We start from the raw sequence: 17,971 nt of genomic DNA on the forward strand, positions 1-17,971 counted from the left end.
AAGAAGCGGTGACTGCTCCCTTCCTGGTGAGAGAGGAATTTGTGTTTCAGTGAATAAATCTCCCGTCCCTTACCACTCTTCTTGTGAAAGCATGAGCCATCTCAACACACTATTCAGCATAAAACCAAGGGAATAATTTATGGGAATCCCGTGTTCAAAATACTCATACACTTCACTAATCATAGCTACCATGACAAGGTACAGGGCTGTCTCAGATAACTGAATCCCAAACCATTCAACATCTATATTTCACAGATCTAGATTACACAGGTGCTATATATTTGTGCTGAATTTCAGTGTATATATAATACGTAGAACTGATAACATCACCAACGTGTAAGGCTGCCAGACAATTCCCAATAGACACCTTGTTTTAAGCAGCTTCTAATTTTGCCAGGCCCTAATGCTTTCATTTTGACCCATATAAAACCCATCCAGTTACCCCTGAAGTTGGTAACACAGACTCCAGCTGACACTGGTGAAAGATGGATGAGGCCTATGTTGCAAAACATACTAGCCAAACACTCTTAACACTTGAAACATTTTATTCAAGTAATTTTCACATAAACTTGCAACCATAATACAGGCATGTAACAAGAGAATATAAAAGTGCAACAAGAATATAAAGCTAGTGTCTGAATATTATAAATAAGAGCTCTTCAAATAAAGATACAAAGATTTTAAAACTAAGACTCTTGGGGGGGAAAAGGAGTGAAGGAAATACTGAAAATCCCTTCAAAAGCTGCAAAAACAAGTGGCATTTCATTGAATTTGTAGCATTTAGTTGCAAAAAAAAATTCCAATAGAATACTCCTTGCTTTTAATTCAAGTTAAAATATTTCAGCACCTTTTTTAAAAGTATCTGTAGGATGTGAAAATACCATAATTGACACATTAATATGAGGCACAGGATAGACCACCTTGAATGTCATGAATGAAATTCATCCTGCTGGTATGAACCCTTACAACTTAAACAATTTAGACATATAAAAGGACTAGAAAAATAATGTTGATGTTCACGGCATTCAATACTACATAGTAAACTTTTGGTGCAAACAGAAAATGACTAATTTTAATAGCATAAAAACATCATCTACATGATATGTTGGTTCAAATGATGACCAATCTGTCATTTTAGTAATATGTTTATAGAAAAATGCAAATATTATCAAACTTGTATCTCAAGACTTAAAAAAATATAGAAAAGGCCTCTTACAATGAGTCTGGCGTATGAAATGTTCTTTGTGTGCAACATTTATATAAAGATCTGAAATGTGGGAGGTAATTGCTTCACGCACGTTCTAACATTTTTAGGTTTTCAAAGGAAATTCAAAACTGAACAAAGAGTATTTCTGTACTTCCGAAATATCACAAAAGATGGGTATAATCTTGCTCCCATTAAGGCCAATGGCAAAGCTCCCTTCAGAGGGAACAGTAACAGCCCAATGCCTAGTAAAAATCATTGCACAATATACTTTGTTTTATAAAATAAACTCTTTTATCAAAACACATTTTTTAAATGTCAACAAAAATACAAGTATTCTCTTTAAATATATTCCAGCATGAAAAAGTAGTTTAGGGTATCTGGGTCAAATCCAGAGAGCCAAGATATTGAGAATGATGACTGGCACTCTCATTTAGAAATGTTAGCTCATATGCTAGGTAAATCAACTTTTTGCGTATAATGCCTCCTGCATTATAACTCAGCAGGATAAATAAAGACACTTTTTTCCAACTTTTAATCCCTATCCTTTATTTAAAGAAGACTATGATGTGAACAGATTTTTGTACTTTCTTCTCCCTTTGTTTATAACAGTGGTTTTCAACCTTTTTTAGACTGAAGGCACCTGTTAAAAAATGCCAGGTCTTAGTTTTCACTTCTTTCTTCACTACAGAAATATAATAGAACAATTCTTCTGTTGCAGAAAAATACCACAACAGGTCAGAGTGTTGATGCTATGGGATTTCTATTTGAAATCTCTAGTTTCTCTTCTGAATTATGTAGGTGGTTGCACACCTAACAGTACTAATATTGCGCTATACCCTTAAAAGGATCTCATGGCACCTTAGGGTGCCATGGCATCTGGGTTGAGAATCACTGGCTTAAAACAAAAGTGCATAGTTTTTAAAGTTTTACAGTATTTGACAAAAGAAAAGAGCTACCACTATCTGTTGAATACACTTTACCTTTACTCAGTCACTGAGTCCTAACAATCTATCAGAGCAAATAATACTTACGAGATTTTTAAATCAGTGGACCATTTTGCAGCCCAAACATCTGCACTACCAGCCAGAATGTGTCCTCCAGAAAAGCTGAAAGTATTCAACAGGTCCTTTTATTTATACTTCCATCATTACTGAGGTATTATTTGGAAGGTAACAGAATTTACTTTCCTATGGCTGAGTATGGAATGTGTCCCTCTAATCCTGAAGATGCTTTAAAAGCCACCGGAAAATACAGGTTTCAGCACATCTAGACAGAGTTAAATTCTTCCAAATGACTCACTTAAAATACAATGCCTCAGCATGCCTGCAGCACCTCAGGTGCTGATAAATACATGATCTCAGATGTGCTGTTCACCAAAAATTACTTTTGAAGAGATACAGCTGTTCAGAATAAGGCCAGTTTAGTTTAGTTACCTGCTGCTTGCTCCACACAGGTGTGTCTATGGGAAGCCTCACTGACTTTTAGTGCAGCTCCACACATATAAGCTGCTCGATCAAACCAACTAACTAGATTTGAAAATTTGGCCTAAATCATTTTAGGGGAAGGAAATATCAATGCAGCTATATCTCTTTACAGGTATTTCTATTTGGGAAAAAATATCACTCTAAAAACATTTTTCTGGGGCTCACCTTGAAAACCAAACTTCAGTCTGGAGCATATGTTTAGAGTGAGTTGTATAATACAGAGAAATATAGGATATTGTATTGAAAAATAAAGGCACACATTAACTCATGATATGCATATAGTAAAAGTACCAAGAATCTAATGTTCAAACTTTTCTGTTAGAGTTACATGCATACATTTGCAATTAGTATAAATTGTTTGATCAATGAAATGAAGCACATGGAAAATTTTGGAGCCTGATGTCATAAACTGTATTCATTCTGTACTCAAATATCAAACTGAGTATGTGATCTTCAAGGGCTGTACCCTCTGAGTTGATGGTCCTTTAGTCTTCACTGTCCACTTAGGTACTTATGTTATAATTGTTTTGTTATTATGCCATAATCTGATCAGGATTTGTGCAGAAGCTTTGATAATCTTAAAAACAAGAAACTGAAGTATGTACTGAAAAGAAACAGGTGGTCCCTAGCCCTTAAAGTTATCCTGACATCTCGTACATTTTACAAATTAAATTTCTATGGTTCTTTTGCATGGAATCTTCCCAAATACTGATTAAAATGTTCCTGTTAATTTTAGAAGAACACTTTCTATTTCTCAAGCTATTCAGTGCTTTCTTATTTTAATCAACAGTACATTTTATTACTACTCTGAAAGTCTTTGAGCGTTGGCAGTTGCTAGTTGAGCATGATCAAATCAGGGTCACTATTTGAAGAGCAAACCATGTAAATTGTACCATCAGTACTGAAAAACTACCCGGGCTCTTTTATAACAACTTATTTCACAGTTAAAAAAAATCACAGCTATTTTAGCTTACAGCATGGTCCATTGCATAAGCAAAATTGTTTCTCTGTTTTGGGAACCATCACTAGTAAGCAGCATAGACTATCTTCTTAATTTGGGACAAAGCAACTCACTTCAAAAAGTTTAATGATGAGATCCTGAACAACCTAACTAAAGCATTTTGCGTATGTCAACTATCAGTCCATGAATATTGCATAATATTTTAATCCTTGAATAATACAAATACGCAATTAACAATCAAGTACAGTACGTAATGTAAAATAACGTTAATGGGAATACAAGTAGAAGGCTTTTTTTGTAAGAAAATCCTGATAAGCCTTTGATCAACTTTTATTTGTGGTGCCACCTGAGTTGACTGCCACTGTCAGTTTTTTCAGTTGATTAACCTGTTCAGTTTACCTTTGTTTTCACAGATTATGATGACATCAGGAACTGTCCAATGTCTCTTTCAGTAGCCTAACTTCTGATGGACAGAAATGCATTCTAATCCACATTACCCACACTAAATTCATGGTAGATCTTTTTAGGAGTTTACTTTAAAAATCTCTGTTCCTATAGAAAGGTGGCTCAGTTCTCCAGTTTTATTCTAAAAGATAAAATAGGCCCTCACATATTCTTTAAGAAAATGGTTTGCCTATTAATATATTAAAAATGTAAACAAGTGTCATATACAGGGGGTAACTAATGCATATATAAACATTGCCATGCATTGATATCCCTTTTAAACTGAACATACTTCTCATTTGCATTAAATGAATCCAAATCAATCTTACTGTAATGGCAGGAGCACCGTTCCCAAGTTGGTCTTTGTTTTGACATTCATTGGGCTAGCTAACATTCATTCTTTCTACTTCTACTCCTTAATGTTTTCAGTTCATTCACAGGCAATGTACTGATCAAATCCTGCTGTTATCTGCACTCTGATTTCCAGCAGAGTTAACGAAACACTTATGTTTCTGTGAATGACTTGATTTCCTGTAAAATTTGAAAATCTGTGCATGAATCACCATTTCCACACATTTCAATCATTTTTTTAAAAAGCAATGCCAATTTGAATGCCTAAAATCCAGTTACAAATGTTGTTATGAAGCAGCCATTATGCTTCAAAATCACGTAAGGTAAGGGTATGTATGTATGTGTACTCTGCATTTGTTTTTATAAAGTGTTTACATCCTATTGAATTTATATAACATTTCAATTCAAAACACTGGCACTGACTTATCCATTTTCTTGCATCTTAGTATCTATTAAAAAAAAAGGAAAAAGAAACAGTTGTTAAGAACCACAGCATATTAAACAAACTTATTTGCTTAATACCAAATTAGTATTTAATCAAATAAATCTATGTTAAATCCAGTTTATGCATTAACCTGAACATAGCAGTACAAAAGGGATGAAAGAATCTTTTCTCCTTTCTGTCTTCATGAATGCAGCTATTTTCTTAAACTTTGGGAGCTGAAAAAGGGAGGTGCAAAGCAAAATAACTTTGTATAAATAACTCCTCCTGACACTGACTTTAAGTGAAGAAATGCTGTTACTGGGCATGCTAATTAATCTACTATAGGAGATGCTGTGAAAGCTTCCTTTCACAGCTCTACCAAAAAAATCATCACTTGACCTGCAGTTGTCAGTTGTCCTGTTCTGCTTCTCAGTCTTCCACAAATGCAGGTGGTAAGAACAAATAAAGGACTAAGCCAATTATGTTTAACTTGGGGCTTTTATGACATGAGTGTGATATGAACCTAGAATCTCACAGGGGTGAAAATATGTGCATCATTTTCAGCCCAGTTTTATAAGTGATCTCACAGTACAAAGTACTTTTTAGTTCATTTCTGCTTTAATTGACTACAAAGTACAAACATCAGAAGAGGTAACAAAAACAGCAGACAGAGTGCTCCTGGAAAAAAGTATTCTGGATAGATTTTCTGTGGCAGCAACATAATACATAAGGAGGTGTTTTTACTGTCTTAAGCAGATAACTAAAAGTCTTTTAAGAGGTTTGGGTGATTCTGTGTATAAGCATCAGATGAGCAGCTGGAGGTTTGTATGTGTGGAAATTCACACAATGGTTTAGTCAGTGTAGCATTGAGAACAGTTATAATAGCAGTAATCTAAAAATACCTATAAATTGTGTCAAAGATTTCAAAAACAACATCTTGTCACAAGAATTTTAGGGGGTGTCCTTGCACAAAAAGAGGAACAGATCTTGATAAATGTTTTTAGGGTCCTAATTGTTAACCTTCATGTTATGAGTTTATGGTAGTTGCAAACAAGAATGTACTTACGGTGAAATTGTGCAACCAGAAGCATATGCATGATGGCCTGTATATCGGATATCGCATCGTACTACATTGTTGGAGTAATCAGACTCTGGTACCAAATAGCTAGGGTTTACACTAACCTGTGAGGAAGGAAAAGTAGTGTTTACTTTAGGGCTTAGTTTGACAAGGTAGTTTGCAAGCTTAATAAGAATTGCAATTGTTTCTTTAAAGAAATAACATACCTTCAGAATTATAACCTGCCTGACATCCAACTCCCCAAGTACCTCTCCACTATTCATCCCTCTTCTTTCCCCCCACCCAGCCTGTCTCTCACCCACTGACTCCTCAGTTTACATCTTCACTGACTGCCTATCTTGTATGCATACCAGCCCAGCCTCTGGCTTCTTTACTTTTCATTCCATCCTGTAAGAGCACACACCAACTGCAGAGACTTCCTCAGCCTGACTAAAGGTTTTTAAACCTAAAAGCTTGCTTAAAATTTTTTTCCAACTATTTAAGTTGGTCTAATAAAAGATATCCGATTCACCCAATGAACCTTGTATACCTTCAAAATGTAATTTCCAGGTTTTACATCTGTAATATCAATCCACTGGCAATCTATATCAGCATTGTAGGTATCATAGCAGCCAGGACTCAGTCCCTAAAAATGTGGATAGATAGAAACAAGTGAGTCTAAGGAACAATACTTTCAGATATTAGTAGCACTAAGACAGTGGGGAGCAAGAGGGAGTTAATACTATCATGCTTCCTTAAGGCACATCACTGAGAAACAGAATTATTGCACATCAGTGAATGAGTTTAATAGATGACTTTGAATTTAAATACTACCTAGCTTTGACACATCACAAACGATTACTTTGTTTCTATTGTCAAAAACTTATTAGAACATACATTCACAAAAGCGTTTAAAATACAATTTTCAGGACTTCAAATAAAAATTCTGAAATACACCCAATACTTTTTTCACTTCCATGATTATTTCTGAAAATGTGTATTTGATAATATACACAAAATATTTAAGCATTACTTGTAGTAAGCAATCCTACTTACTTATACATATTACTAACTCTATGACTTGGTGTTGTTTATTTACAGTCTTTTCAGACAAAATAAGGCTTAACCAGATTTGTAAGCCTCAAATTATATTCCTAATATGAAACTGATTTGATTGCCAGTGGCAGTGTCTTTGACTCCTCTTAAGCTACGTGCTTCCTTTGACATCAAAGTTAGTCTGCAGCCATTCATAAAAGTGAAGAACTTTCTTGTAATAGGAAAGTCATGGAGTTAAAGAGGTATTTTGATATGTACTCTTATTAGGAAAATAGCCTAATAATATAATATTGTTCAAATAAGTAAAGGTTTTGAAATTTCAGAAGTGATCACAACAATTTTAAGGAAATCCAAAATGGCAGCAGAAGTGTTTCCAAACTGATCTACACAAAAAAAACACCACTCCATTGTTAGGAACAGAAGAGGAATTGCTACACAGACAGCATACCACATCTTAGATCCAAGATCTTCAACGGTGACTAATATAGGCTGTTTTAGAGAAAGGTGTCCTAGAGAAGTGTTAGACTTGTAAGACAAAGCTATGGAGGAACTCCCTCCTAACTCCAGCTGGTATTCAACTAGTCCCATTCCCTGTTCCAAGTTTGAGGCTGGAGCAAAGTTTTACAGTCCAATTACAAACTCCTGAAAATATGGGTTTCCAGTGGAAATGCTGACACAGTCTTGACTAGTGACATAAATACTCCAGCTGTAAAATATATTCATTGCTTAGTTCAATGATGTTGTCTGCACAAGATAAAAATATATTTTTAAACCCTCTTCAAAGCTTTTACATATGTAGATCATGCATTCAATGTAGGGTTTAAATGTGGACACATCCACCAGTGCAGCATAGCTGGTATTTCCCAATGATAAAATTACTACCTCATCTCTTATTTTTTCTTTTTTTTTTAAAAGGGACATATTTTACTGGCTATGTTCACACAGCTCCCATTTTCTTGAATGGCTGTAATACATGTGAACAGAACAAAATGCTATATTGTCATGGACTCCTTCATGTCCTTTTGGTAGTAACGGAAGCAGAGGCACTCAGCATTTTATTTTACAACAAGATCGGAGAGAATTAGCCATTGGTTGCAGCCAACAGCACACTACAAATTTAGTGGACATATCTGGACTTTAACCCACCTCTTCATTGTCCCCAGTCCTGGGATACCCCCTGTAAGATGACAGTGCAGTACTCTAGATGTAAATGATATTAGCTTGGTGTCTGTTTTGATGTAAACTACCTGCCAATAAGCTTGGTTGCAAGAAAAACTCAGGACTCTCTAGTCCTAGAATCCCTTTCATGCCGGATGAGAAAGGACAGTACAACTTCTGCCACCCTAGCCTTATACCACTAGGATATCCCCTATGTTGGGCCGATTCTATCAGATCTGGTCAAGGTACCTTAGAATTGGAACATATATGGATAAATATAAATCTCAAGGAAGACAAATTTCAAGAAAAAAAGTTTGTTCACTTACCTGTGTATGTGCTGTACATGCATATCGTCTATAATATCCATAATCACAGGAGGTATCTTCAAGACAAAAACTTGCTTTGTGTCCTTCTGCAACTTTTCTGTATGAGCTGGCATCCAGCAAGTCATAATGGCTGAATTCATCCATGCTGTGGTAATGTCTATTAAATGATAGGTATATTAGTAGAATAATTTCAGATGTAGCCAATACATCATTTACTCATCTTGGCACTGATCATATGTTCTCTGTTTAATCCACATACTAAGACAGCTCACCAAGTTCTTTTTGTTACTTACAAATTGTGGATTAGTATATTTTCCTCTGTAGGCCTGTCCTTCAAGTTTTTATTGTTAATTATTATTCCAGTTTTCATTCATTGTAAAAAGAAAAAAAAACTTGTATTCGAGTTGGTAAAGAAGAGGCTGTACAACTCTTTCGATTTTCCAAAATTTCCTGTTTAATCTCTCTTACAAAAATAGCAAATACTAAATTATTCACATTTGACTGGTACACATTATAAGTCTTTGCCTTTAGGAATAGTTTGGCTGGGAATGATTACCTTACATGCTATGAATTCCAAAAAAGTTTGCTATTTCTGAAAGTTACTGAAGTGTTAGGGTTATTTTTTTCTATTTCTGGCATTCCTCGTGTGATATTTTATAAGTTTATCAGCAAACTATCCAATCTAAATAGAGAATTTACATAGTATATATCAGATACCAACAGCCAAAAGACTTGTTTACTTACTGTATATAAATTGAAATGTGACGTCTCAGTGTGTTTGATCATTCTAAACTACTGCAGAAAAAACTGCTTGCTTCATGTGTGCTGTTCCTGTGTATGCTAAGGAGTACTGTAAATCCTATCTGTTGGCTCTAACACCATTTTTCCTTGCAGTTTTCCTTTTCTCACATAGATGGAAAATGCAAACTGAAGTCACCTCCCTCAGCAACTTGCCTGCATTCTACTACTGTTCCCTTAGCACACTGTGTATTTGAAAAAGAAGAAATTAAATAATTCAATCACTCAGCGTGGCCCAGGGAATGATGGTAATAAAAAATTACCATCTGATAGCTAATCAGTCAAAAATTAGTTGGTACTGTTCTTTTCCTCATGGACTAGTTTGTGGCATAGGAGTAATCACCAAAATTGTCATTTTCACTGGAAATGTGTTTGAAGTCCCAGGACTGAATGAACATTCAAAGTGGACTATTTTCTGTACCCTTTGGGACAGGGTTGCCCAATTTCAGATCGCTGTCCATAAAATCAGCTCTCGTATGCATTAACTTTACTTTTTATTTACAGCAGTCATGAAAGGTTTTTTGCTTATGGGAATTGTATAAAAAAATTGTAAGCCATGAATAAAAAATTGCCTATTCTGTGCTAAAAATGTCTCTTGATAGTAAGTTTTCCAGCAAGAACAAAAGCAGCTTTGTACGTCTGATCACCTGGAGATAAAAGGCCTGGTCCAAAGTTGGCTGGATCCACAGGAAGTTTTTTTTCCTTTTTAACCTCCCTTTGACTCCCTTTTAACTCCTTTTGTGGAACTTTGGAGGCCCACAGTAACCTCATTCCCTTTACTGCATTATTGCAAGCATTTAATTATTAATGATTTTAGGTGCCTACACCTGTAGAATAGTACTTCAAAAAATGTGAAGTAAACCAAATATACTTTCTCAGTGTACTACTTATGAACCCAATACAAAACAGCTGAACATAGAGCAAGGTTATACATTTTTATAACTATAACCCTTGATAAAGGGTACAAGTGTTGTTTTGTCAGGTCTTAAAATGTTATGATGTTTATTTTGGTAAGAGTCCAGCAATTCTTCAGGGATGGTTTTGGCTCAGAATAGCAAAGTGAATGTGGATATGTTGTGGCATCATGGAGATTAGTGGAGTGCCAACCTTTTTGACAGGCATGCCACAAGTTAGCCCTGTACCCTTCCCAAGTGCAACTCTAATCCTCCCTTGCCCAATCTGTTGCTCTGCTTTCTGCTCCCTACTCTGTGCTCCCTGCGCAGTCTCCTGTGCTTTCTGCTTCCTGTCTTGTGCTCCCAGCCTGATCTCCTCCCAGCCTGATCTGCTTTCTGCCCTAGTTGCTGCTATACTTTTTGCATGTCTCCTACCTGATCTGCCATGTGCCATACAGGTTGCCAATGCCACTTGTAGCACTTACGCCATAGGTTTGCAACTCCAGTGTAGATGAGTGTGATGATAATAAAGCCATAGGGTTTTATATGTGCACAAATGCTTAATACGAATAATTCCAATACTTGTGTGTTCTCCAGTAGTAATCAGAGTGCTACTTATAAATCACTGACCCATGAAATACAGGGGTCACTAAGAGGACCAACTGACCTGCAATATTATAGTGTGTGTGTGTGTGTGTGTGTGTGTGCGCGTGTGCGTGTGACTAAGCTTACATTTAGTGGAATGAATAATAATTTTAATAACTTTTTTAATTAATTCTACTTCTACTAATTATCTACTAATTTAGCAAAGAAGATGAATGAATATGCCTTTATATCTAAACTTATTTGCTCCTAGACTTCTGTATTTACAAGTGAGTTAATGCCATTTATTTTAATGTGATTCTCCATCCTTACACAGATGAACTAGAACCATAAAATGGGAGGGACTAATGAAATCCTGAAGTCTTCCTTTCCCCACCAGAGAGTAGCAGAACACGCCACATTACAAAAACCAGGTAATGAGGAAAAAAATAATCAGAAAGGTACCATACTGGGCACTTCACTCACTGGTGACAGCTGTGCCACTCCCATGAATATCGGGGTCTGCTTGGTAGAAAGTCTGATGTGCCTTGATTTTTCACTCTTTGAGGAAATCTCAGAAGCACTCGATTATCATAGTCTCTGACGTCTGACCTGTAAGCTGAACTGTAAGGATGCAAAAGAGGCATATGTGTGTTTAGAAAATACCAAAGAGAAACTTTTAAATGTTTCTTAAGTAGGTCTTGCTATAAACTGACATTGATGATTTAAACGATACTCTAGTATCACAACTACTGAAAATTAACTAAAAATCCCAGGTGAAATGGTCATAAGCCATTGGTATTAGATCCATGCTGTAATAGCACTGTAACAGTAATAATTCACTGCTGCTTGTATTGATATTAATGGCAGATTTTGCCCTTGGTAAACAAAATTTTGAAATCAGTTGATACTTAGGGAAACTAAAGGTGTTTAACTTGTGGTGCCAAGATTTGGCACTGCTAAGTAGCAAATGACTGTATAAATGGCTTTTTATACACTATACATGCTATAAACCAAAATATCTTATTGTCACAGCCACAATATATTTTTAGTATAGTTTAAAAGGACACATTTATGCCTAGGGCTTGGGCTGTCTTAAAATAATTATGATCTAAAGATCAATAAAATGCTTTTCAAATAACTGTTACTGTAAGGCCCCCTTAACCAACGAAACACTAAATTATTTATCCGCTGCGTGGAACTCTTTCCAAAACTCAGCTGACACAAATTTATGATGCTAGTGAATAAACAAAGCTGTTTTGCATGATAAGGCACTACATAAGTTGTTAGAAACGGCCTTCATTTCAGTTCCAATCAAAACAGGAAAAATCCTTCTTTGCCAAGTGGACTGGGATAAACTTGATAGCAATGGTTTTGTTTCAAGTTTGAGAGTTGTTGCAACCATTTTTTAAATGGGTTTAAACCTTACAGGGGTTGCACCATATAATTTTGAATTGCTTACATTGATTACAAAGCAGCATTTCTAAAAGAAATGCAACAGGATTGTTGGTTATTAAGACTGGGGAGGAGCAGAAGGAGAGCTGAAAGGGAACAGATTCCAACAAAAACCATAGACAAGGATTTTCACGAGTGATGAGTCATTTTGGGGGGCAGTTCAGTTATGCTCCTTTAAGAAGCCTGTTTTTTAGCAAGCTCTCCACTCCCCCTTCTGAAAAGCAGGCCTTGGCAAGACCCCTCAAGGGAGTTTGGCTCTGTAGTCTGAAGACATCCGAAAGCACTTGTAAGTTTATAAAATCTTGTGCTGTAGATCTTCTTTGTTTGCCTCTCACCAAGGTTAGAGCAGCCAGGCAAGCTAAGGAGAGGACCTGCTCTCCTTCTGTGGCTGGGAGCTGCAAAAGCACCACTCTGGGGGGGGGCAAGGAAAAACAACCATAACTGCCTACCTGGCCAGGCAGTTCTCCTCAGCGGCACACCTCAAGTTGTACATGGACATCCTCTGCACGTATGTGGACGCCTGGATGTAATAGGGATCCGGGACTAAGTCAGGGAGACCTGCAGTGCATCAAACCAACCACACAACGGCAAGGATCAACCCGGGACACGTCTGCAAACAGGGAGCTGTGCTCTCAAGCAACATGCAGGGGGAGGTCATGTTGGAGCTAAGCTGTGATGGGGGTTGGAAAACCGGGCTTGGAAGAGACTTTGGGAGGCCATCGTTCTAGGCCAAACTTTGCTCCATGCAGGACCACCCCCAACTAAATCATCCCACCATGGCTTTGTCTACTCAAGTCTTAAAAACCTCCAGGAATGGAGATGCCACCACCTCTCTCGGTAACCTGTTCCAGGGTAACTGGATCTCATCTGACTGGGTCTCAGTCTTAACCCATTCTCCCCCGCCCAGAACTGAAGGGAGTTGTAGCTCCAGCCATGCCCGCTGTGCCCCTATTATTGCACGGAGGACTCCTGCCCATTGTGACATAGGCACAGATCACCTCTTGCCAGCATTGCCCGGTCTTAAATATGAAATTATTGTATTGGAAGCCCAAAATGATCACATTTGCTAAGAGAGTAGCCCATACTGAAAAAATATGCAAATAAGTATGCAAATCAACCATCATCTTATTTACTTCATATTGCTCACTGTAGACAGTGAGTAAGAACTGGGTCATCAAAGCTGAAGCATTTTTTGATTTTGAGGCAAGCAATCATAAGAAAGTGCTGCCAGCAAACCCAAAAGTCAGTTACAACTCCCTTGAGAGCGACCTGGGTCTTGCATAAGCTCCATCAGTGAGCTGCCTCAGAAAAATGCGTATGTTTTGAAACCCAGGGGAACCACACTGTTCTTTACCTCCCTTGCACACAATGAAGTTTCTTTTCTTTCTGGGTGTAGGTTGTAGCCGTGTTGGTCTAAGGACACAGGCAGACAAGGTTCTTTGGGTGAATCTGATATCTTTTATTAGACCAATTTAAATAGTTGGGGAGGGGGGAAATTTAAAATGAAGGGTTTTTAAACCCGAAAGCTTGCTAAGAAAAATGTTTCCAGCTATTTAAGTTGGTCTAACAGAAGATATCAGATTCACCTAAAGTACCTTGTCATTTCTAAATTGGTCTAATAAAAAATATCAGATTCAGCCAAAGAACCTTGTCGTGTCTCCCTGGAAGAACTTTTACGATCCTTGAGCTCTCTTCTGCCTAAAGAAAAGTGCTTGGACCCAATAGCCTGCAAAGCAAGCTACTGTTGTTTGCTACTATGTAGTTGGTCTAACGGGGATCGAGGAAAGCCAGGTCCACGTAGCGATCCCTGGTAAAATCTCGGAATGGACAAAAACACCAAAGCGTGCAACAATCAAGATCCGGACGCTGTTTTTGTCAACAGGAGAGAAGGGCTGTGATAACAGCTCTCGCCCTTCGCGCCAGTGTTTTGTCTGCTGTTGCTTTTTACACCGACGGGGCCACAAGCTCTGTCCCCGATCCGACACGGAGCGCTTTCCCTACGCCGGGCCCTACTAGAGTTGCAGCGCCGGAACAAGCGGGCTCGGCCCCTGCCTGCCAGCGAGGCGCGGAACGGGCTCTTACCATGCTGGAAGTAGCCGGTGCCGTAGCCGGGTCTGTACCTGCTGCTCTGGCGCGGCCTCTCGTACGTGTCATAGTAGTTGTAGTAGGGGTTGTCGTCCGTGTACTTGTAGGGGCTGTAGGGGTCGTCGCCTACCATGGCGTCCTCCCGGCCGGGCCGCGGGGCGCTGGGGGCGAGGGCCGGGGTGGGCGCCGGGGCCGGGGCCGGGGCGCGGCCGGCCGTGCGGTTGGTGCCGCCGGCCCGCGGGCCCGCCTGGTAGCCGGCCTGGAACCAGTGGCGGGCGGCGGGCGGCGTGGCGGCGGGCGGCCGCGGGGCCGTGCGGTTGTTCCGCAGCAGCAGCACGGGGTTGGCGGCGGCGGCGGGGGCCGCGCCGCGCCGGGCCGGCTGGTAGCGCGCGCCCAGGCTGAGCAGGCTGAACACCTGCCCGTTGTTCTCCCACTGGATGCGCTGCCTCCAGGCAGCGGGCGGCGGCGGCGGGGCGCGGCGGGGCTGCCCTGCGCAGCCCAGGTAGAGGCACACGTGCAGCTGCGCCAGCAGGGCGGCGGCGGCCGGCGCGGGGCGCATCTCTCCTGCTCGGCGGCGCGGTGGCGGGCGGGCCGGCCGGCTCAGCCGCCGCGCATCGTCCGTAGGGCGGCGCCGGGAGTGCGGGCGGGCGGCGGCACGAGGGATTTTAAACTTTCTGGCGCCTTCGCCCGGTTACACAAGCGCTGCGGCTCTCACGTAACGCGAGCGGGGACGTGCGGCGCGGTCGCTGCCTCCGGGCTGCCCCTCGCGGGCGGGCGGGGAGAGGAGGGGAGAGGGGCGCGCCCTGTCCCGCGCTCACACACACACACACACACACACACACACGGGGCTGGGCGAGGGGCGCGCTGAGACGGCCCGCGGCCCGCGCCAAGATATGCAAAGGAAAAATGCTATGAGCTCATCAGAGGGCTCTGGGAAAGCGCGGGGGGGGACGTGTTTCTGGGAAGGGCTGCCTGCGCCCCCTCGGCAAGTGCCCGGGAGCCCCGCAGCCACCCCTCGCCCGCTGTCCTGAGGCATGAGGAGTGGGGAGGCTTCTCATCAAAATCTCCCTCTTAGTCTCTGCCATCTCCCTTTCGTTTTCAGTCCCCCCCGCCTTTTTTTTTTCTGCTCCAGCCTGTCGGGAGGTTTCCCGCCGCCACTGAGGGAGGGGGCTCCTCAGCGCTGCCTGCCTTTGGCGGGAAATGGGTGTGGGGGCGACATTGTTGTTGTGCGGCGGTTCCCGGTGAGTCTGTGCAAAGGAATGGAGACTGAGAGGAGTTCCCTCACCCCTAGCGGGGTCCTGAGATTTTTCCGTCTGACTTGTCACTCCCCAGTCTGTGGCAGGCTGGAATCTCTCCTCTCAGCTCAATGGATTCCAGTCATTCTCTGGATCCTTCCAGCCCTTCCCGGCTCAGGTGTGTGGAGTGCCTGGCAAGGCTGTTTCCAAAGAGATGTGCTGCCTTCTGTCACTGCCCATGTCTAAAAAAATGGCTCCTTTGTGGACTTCCAATGACACTTCTACTCCTGGGGGGAGGTCTGCAGGGAAAAAAAAAGGGCTGCCCATCACAATGCCTTAATAAAATCGGAGCTCTCCCCCCCCCACCCCTTTATGATTTTCAAATCTTGCAGTGCCGACACATAGGGGATGCACAGGGGTGCGTGCATGTGTACCCCCTGACAGCCAGCACTCCCCGCTTAGGCAATAGGCAGGGGGGCAGTCAGGAGAACCAGTGCCCCCTTTCCCCCCTGCCCCCCAAAGCTCTGGAAGGGTGATGGGGGACACTAGGAGAAGTGCCGCTGGCACTTCTGGACACGTCCTTGGCCTTTCCGGGTGCACTACTGACACTTTGGGTCAGCACGTGCAACCAGCAGGGGGGGATCCCCCTGGTTGGCGCAACTGGCTGCAGCAGCCCCCTGCCCCCGATCAGCACAATGGTCCATGGGGGAACCCCCTCCACGGTTGCTGACTGGCCGCTGCAGGGACAAGTGCCCCCTGTGACTCAGGAGGCACCAGTCACCCATGCTTACAGGGGGGACTTTCATCTCTTATGCTTAGCCCTCCTGCCTCCAGCTCCCACATACTTCAAACACTGCTTGTAATGAATATGTTTAATTAGTGTGGTGGGAGAATGCACACCCTTTAATAAACCTCTTTAAGCTGCCAAAGGCCTTGATCCAGCAAACAGTTCCACATCTGTTTCCACAACAGTTTCACATCCCGCAGGCAACCCAGACTCGACCGCAGCTACTGGCTCCGCTCTCCCCAAGACAAAGTGTAAGGTGTTCGTTGTGGGAGACTCCATCCTGCGGGGCACTGAGGGGGCAATCTGCCGCCCCGACCCCTTAGCCCGGGAAGTCTGCTGCTTCCCGGGGGCCCGCATCCAAGACATTGCGGAGAGGATCCTGCAGCTCCTCCGGCCCACAGACCACTACCCCATGCTCCTTATTCATGTGGGCACCAATGACACGGCTCGGAGCACCCCCAGCCAGGTCATGAGGCGCTACAGGGAGTTGGGAGCGAGGCTTAGGGGTCTGGGAGCTCAGGTGGTGTTTTCGTCGATCCTCCCAGTCTCGGGCTATGGGCTGAGGAGGGAGAGGAGGATCCACGTGGTGAACCAAAGACTGCGGCGCTGGTGTTATCGGGAAGGCTTTGGCTTCCATGACCACAGCCCGCTCTTTGGAGAGAGAGGCAGCAAGCTGCTGGGAAGAGATGGCCTCCACCTCTCTCCCCTGGGGAGGAGGCTCTTCTCAGCCAGGCTGGCTGACCTGCTCCACCGGGCTTTAAACTAAGCCCACTGGGGGATGGGGGGACTACTGCCCCTGCTGGCCCGCTGAACGGCCCTTGCAAAGTCAGCGGACCAAGGCACTTAAGGGGGCACTTAAGGGATCCCACCCCTGCCCCAGCCCTGGCACAATCTGTGGGCAAGGCAAGAGCCCCCAAGGGCACACTTGCCTGCCTGTACACTAATGCCAGGAGCCTGGGCAACAAGCAGGACGAGCTCGTCCTCTTGCTCAGTGCAAAGAAATATGATGTCATTGGGATAACGGAGACCTGGTGGGACTCCACCCATGACTGGACCACGGGTATAAAGGGCTATACCCTATACAGGAGGGATCGTGTTGACAAAAGGGGCGGGGGTGTAGCTCTCTATGTGAAGGAAAGCTACATGTCCCTGCAAGCTGATGTTGGCGACCGGCATGGACAGCTAGAGACCCTCTGGGTAAAAATTTGTGGGGAATTCGGCACAGGGGACACAACGGTGGGAGTCTACTACAGACCTCCCACTCAAAGTCCCGAGCTTGACCAGGAGTTCGCCTGGGAACTGACTGAGGCCGCTTGCTCCAGGACCTTGGTTGTCATGGGTGACTTCAATTACCCGGACATCTCGTGGGAAGATCACTCAGCTAAATCTGAGCGGGCGCAAAGCTTTCTCTCGTGTGTGGATGACCTTTACCTGACTCAAGAAGTCTATGGGCCAACGAGAGGCAAAGCGCTGCTTGACCTGGTACTGGCTACGGGGGACGACCTAATCGGTGACCTAGTGATCGATGGGAAGCTGGGCGACAGCGACCACGAGCTGATCACCTTCACCATCCACCGTAAAGCTGGCAAGTCAGTCAGCAACACAGAAGTCCTTGACTTCAGAAAAGCCAACTTTGATAAGCTCAAGTGGCTAGTTGGTCAGGCCTTC

The 17,971-nt window shown here is 42.5% G+C and overlaps 1 protein-coding gene across 1 annotated transcript; it reads right to left on the reverse strand.

Moving 5' to 3' along the window:
* Window positions 1–527: 527 nt before the first annotated feature.
* Window positions 528–15,224, reverse strand: LOX (lysyl oxidase). Its single transcript, XM_090038451.1, has 7 exons — window positions 14,279–15,224; window positions 12,646–12,754; window positions 11,228–11,365; window positions 8,469–8,625; window positions 6,479–6,574; window positions 5,938–6,053; window positions 528–4,896 (listed from the first exon to the last, which is right to left on the reverse strand). Exons 1-7 carry the CDS (start codon window positions 14,838–14,840, stop codon window positions 4,890–4,892), a joined length of 1,185 nt encoding a protein of 394 aa, XP_089894577.1. The 5' UTR covers window positions 14,841–15,224; the 3' UTR covers window positions 528–4,889.
* Window positions 15,225–17,971: the final 2,747 nt, after the last annotated feature.

The sequence above is a fragment of the Crocodylus siamensis genome, chromosome 3 (genome assembly GCF_052110815.1).
Source record: "Crocodylus siamensis isolate JL-2025a chromosome 3, ASM5211081v1, whole genome shotgun sequence".
NCBI lineage: Eukaryota > Metazoa > Chordata > Crocodylia > Crocodylidae > Crocodylus > Crocodylus siamensis.

Excerpts from the sequence above, each read along its gene's own strand:
- LOX (XM_090038451.1), bottom strand. The coding sequence starts at position 14,840 with ATGCGCCCCGCGCCGGCCGCCGCCGCCCTGCTGGCGCAGCTGCACGTG. Across the intron at positions 11,366-12,645 it reads GAGGAGAACTGCCTGGCCAG|TTCAGCTTACAGGTCAGACG; the intron begins GTAGGCAGTTAT and ends GCATCCTTACAG. Across the intron at positions 6,054-6,478 it reads CTGGAAATTACATTTTGAAG|GTTAGTGTAAACCCTAGCTA; the intron begins GTATACAAGGTT and ends CCTTCCTCACAG.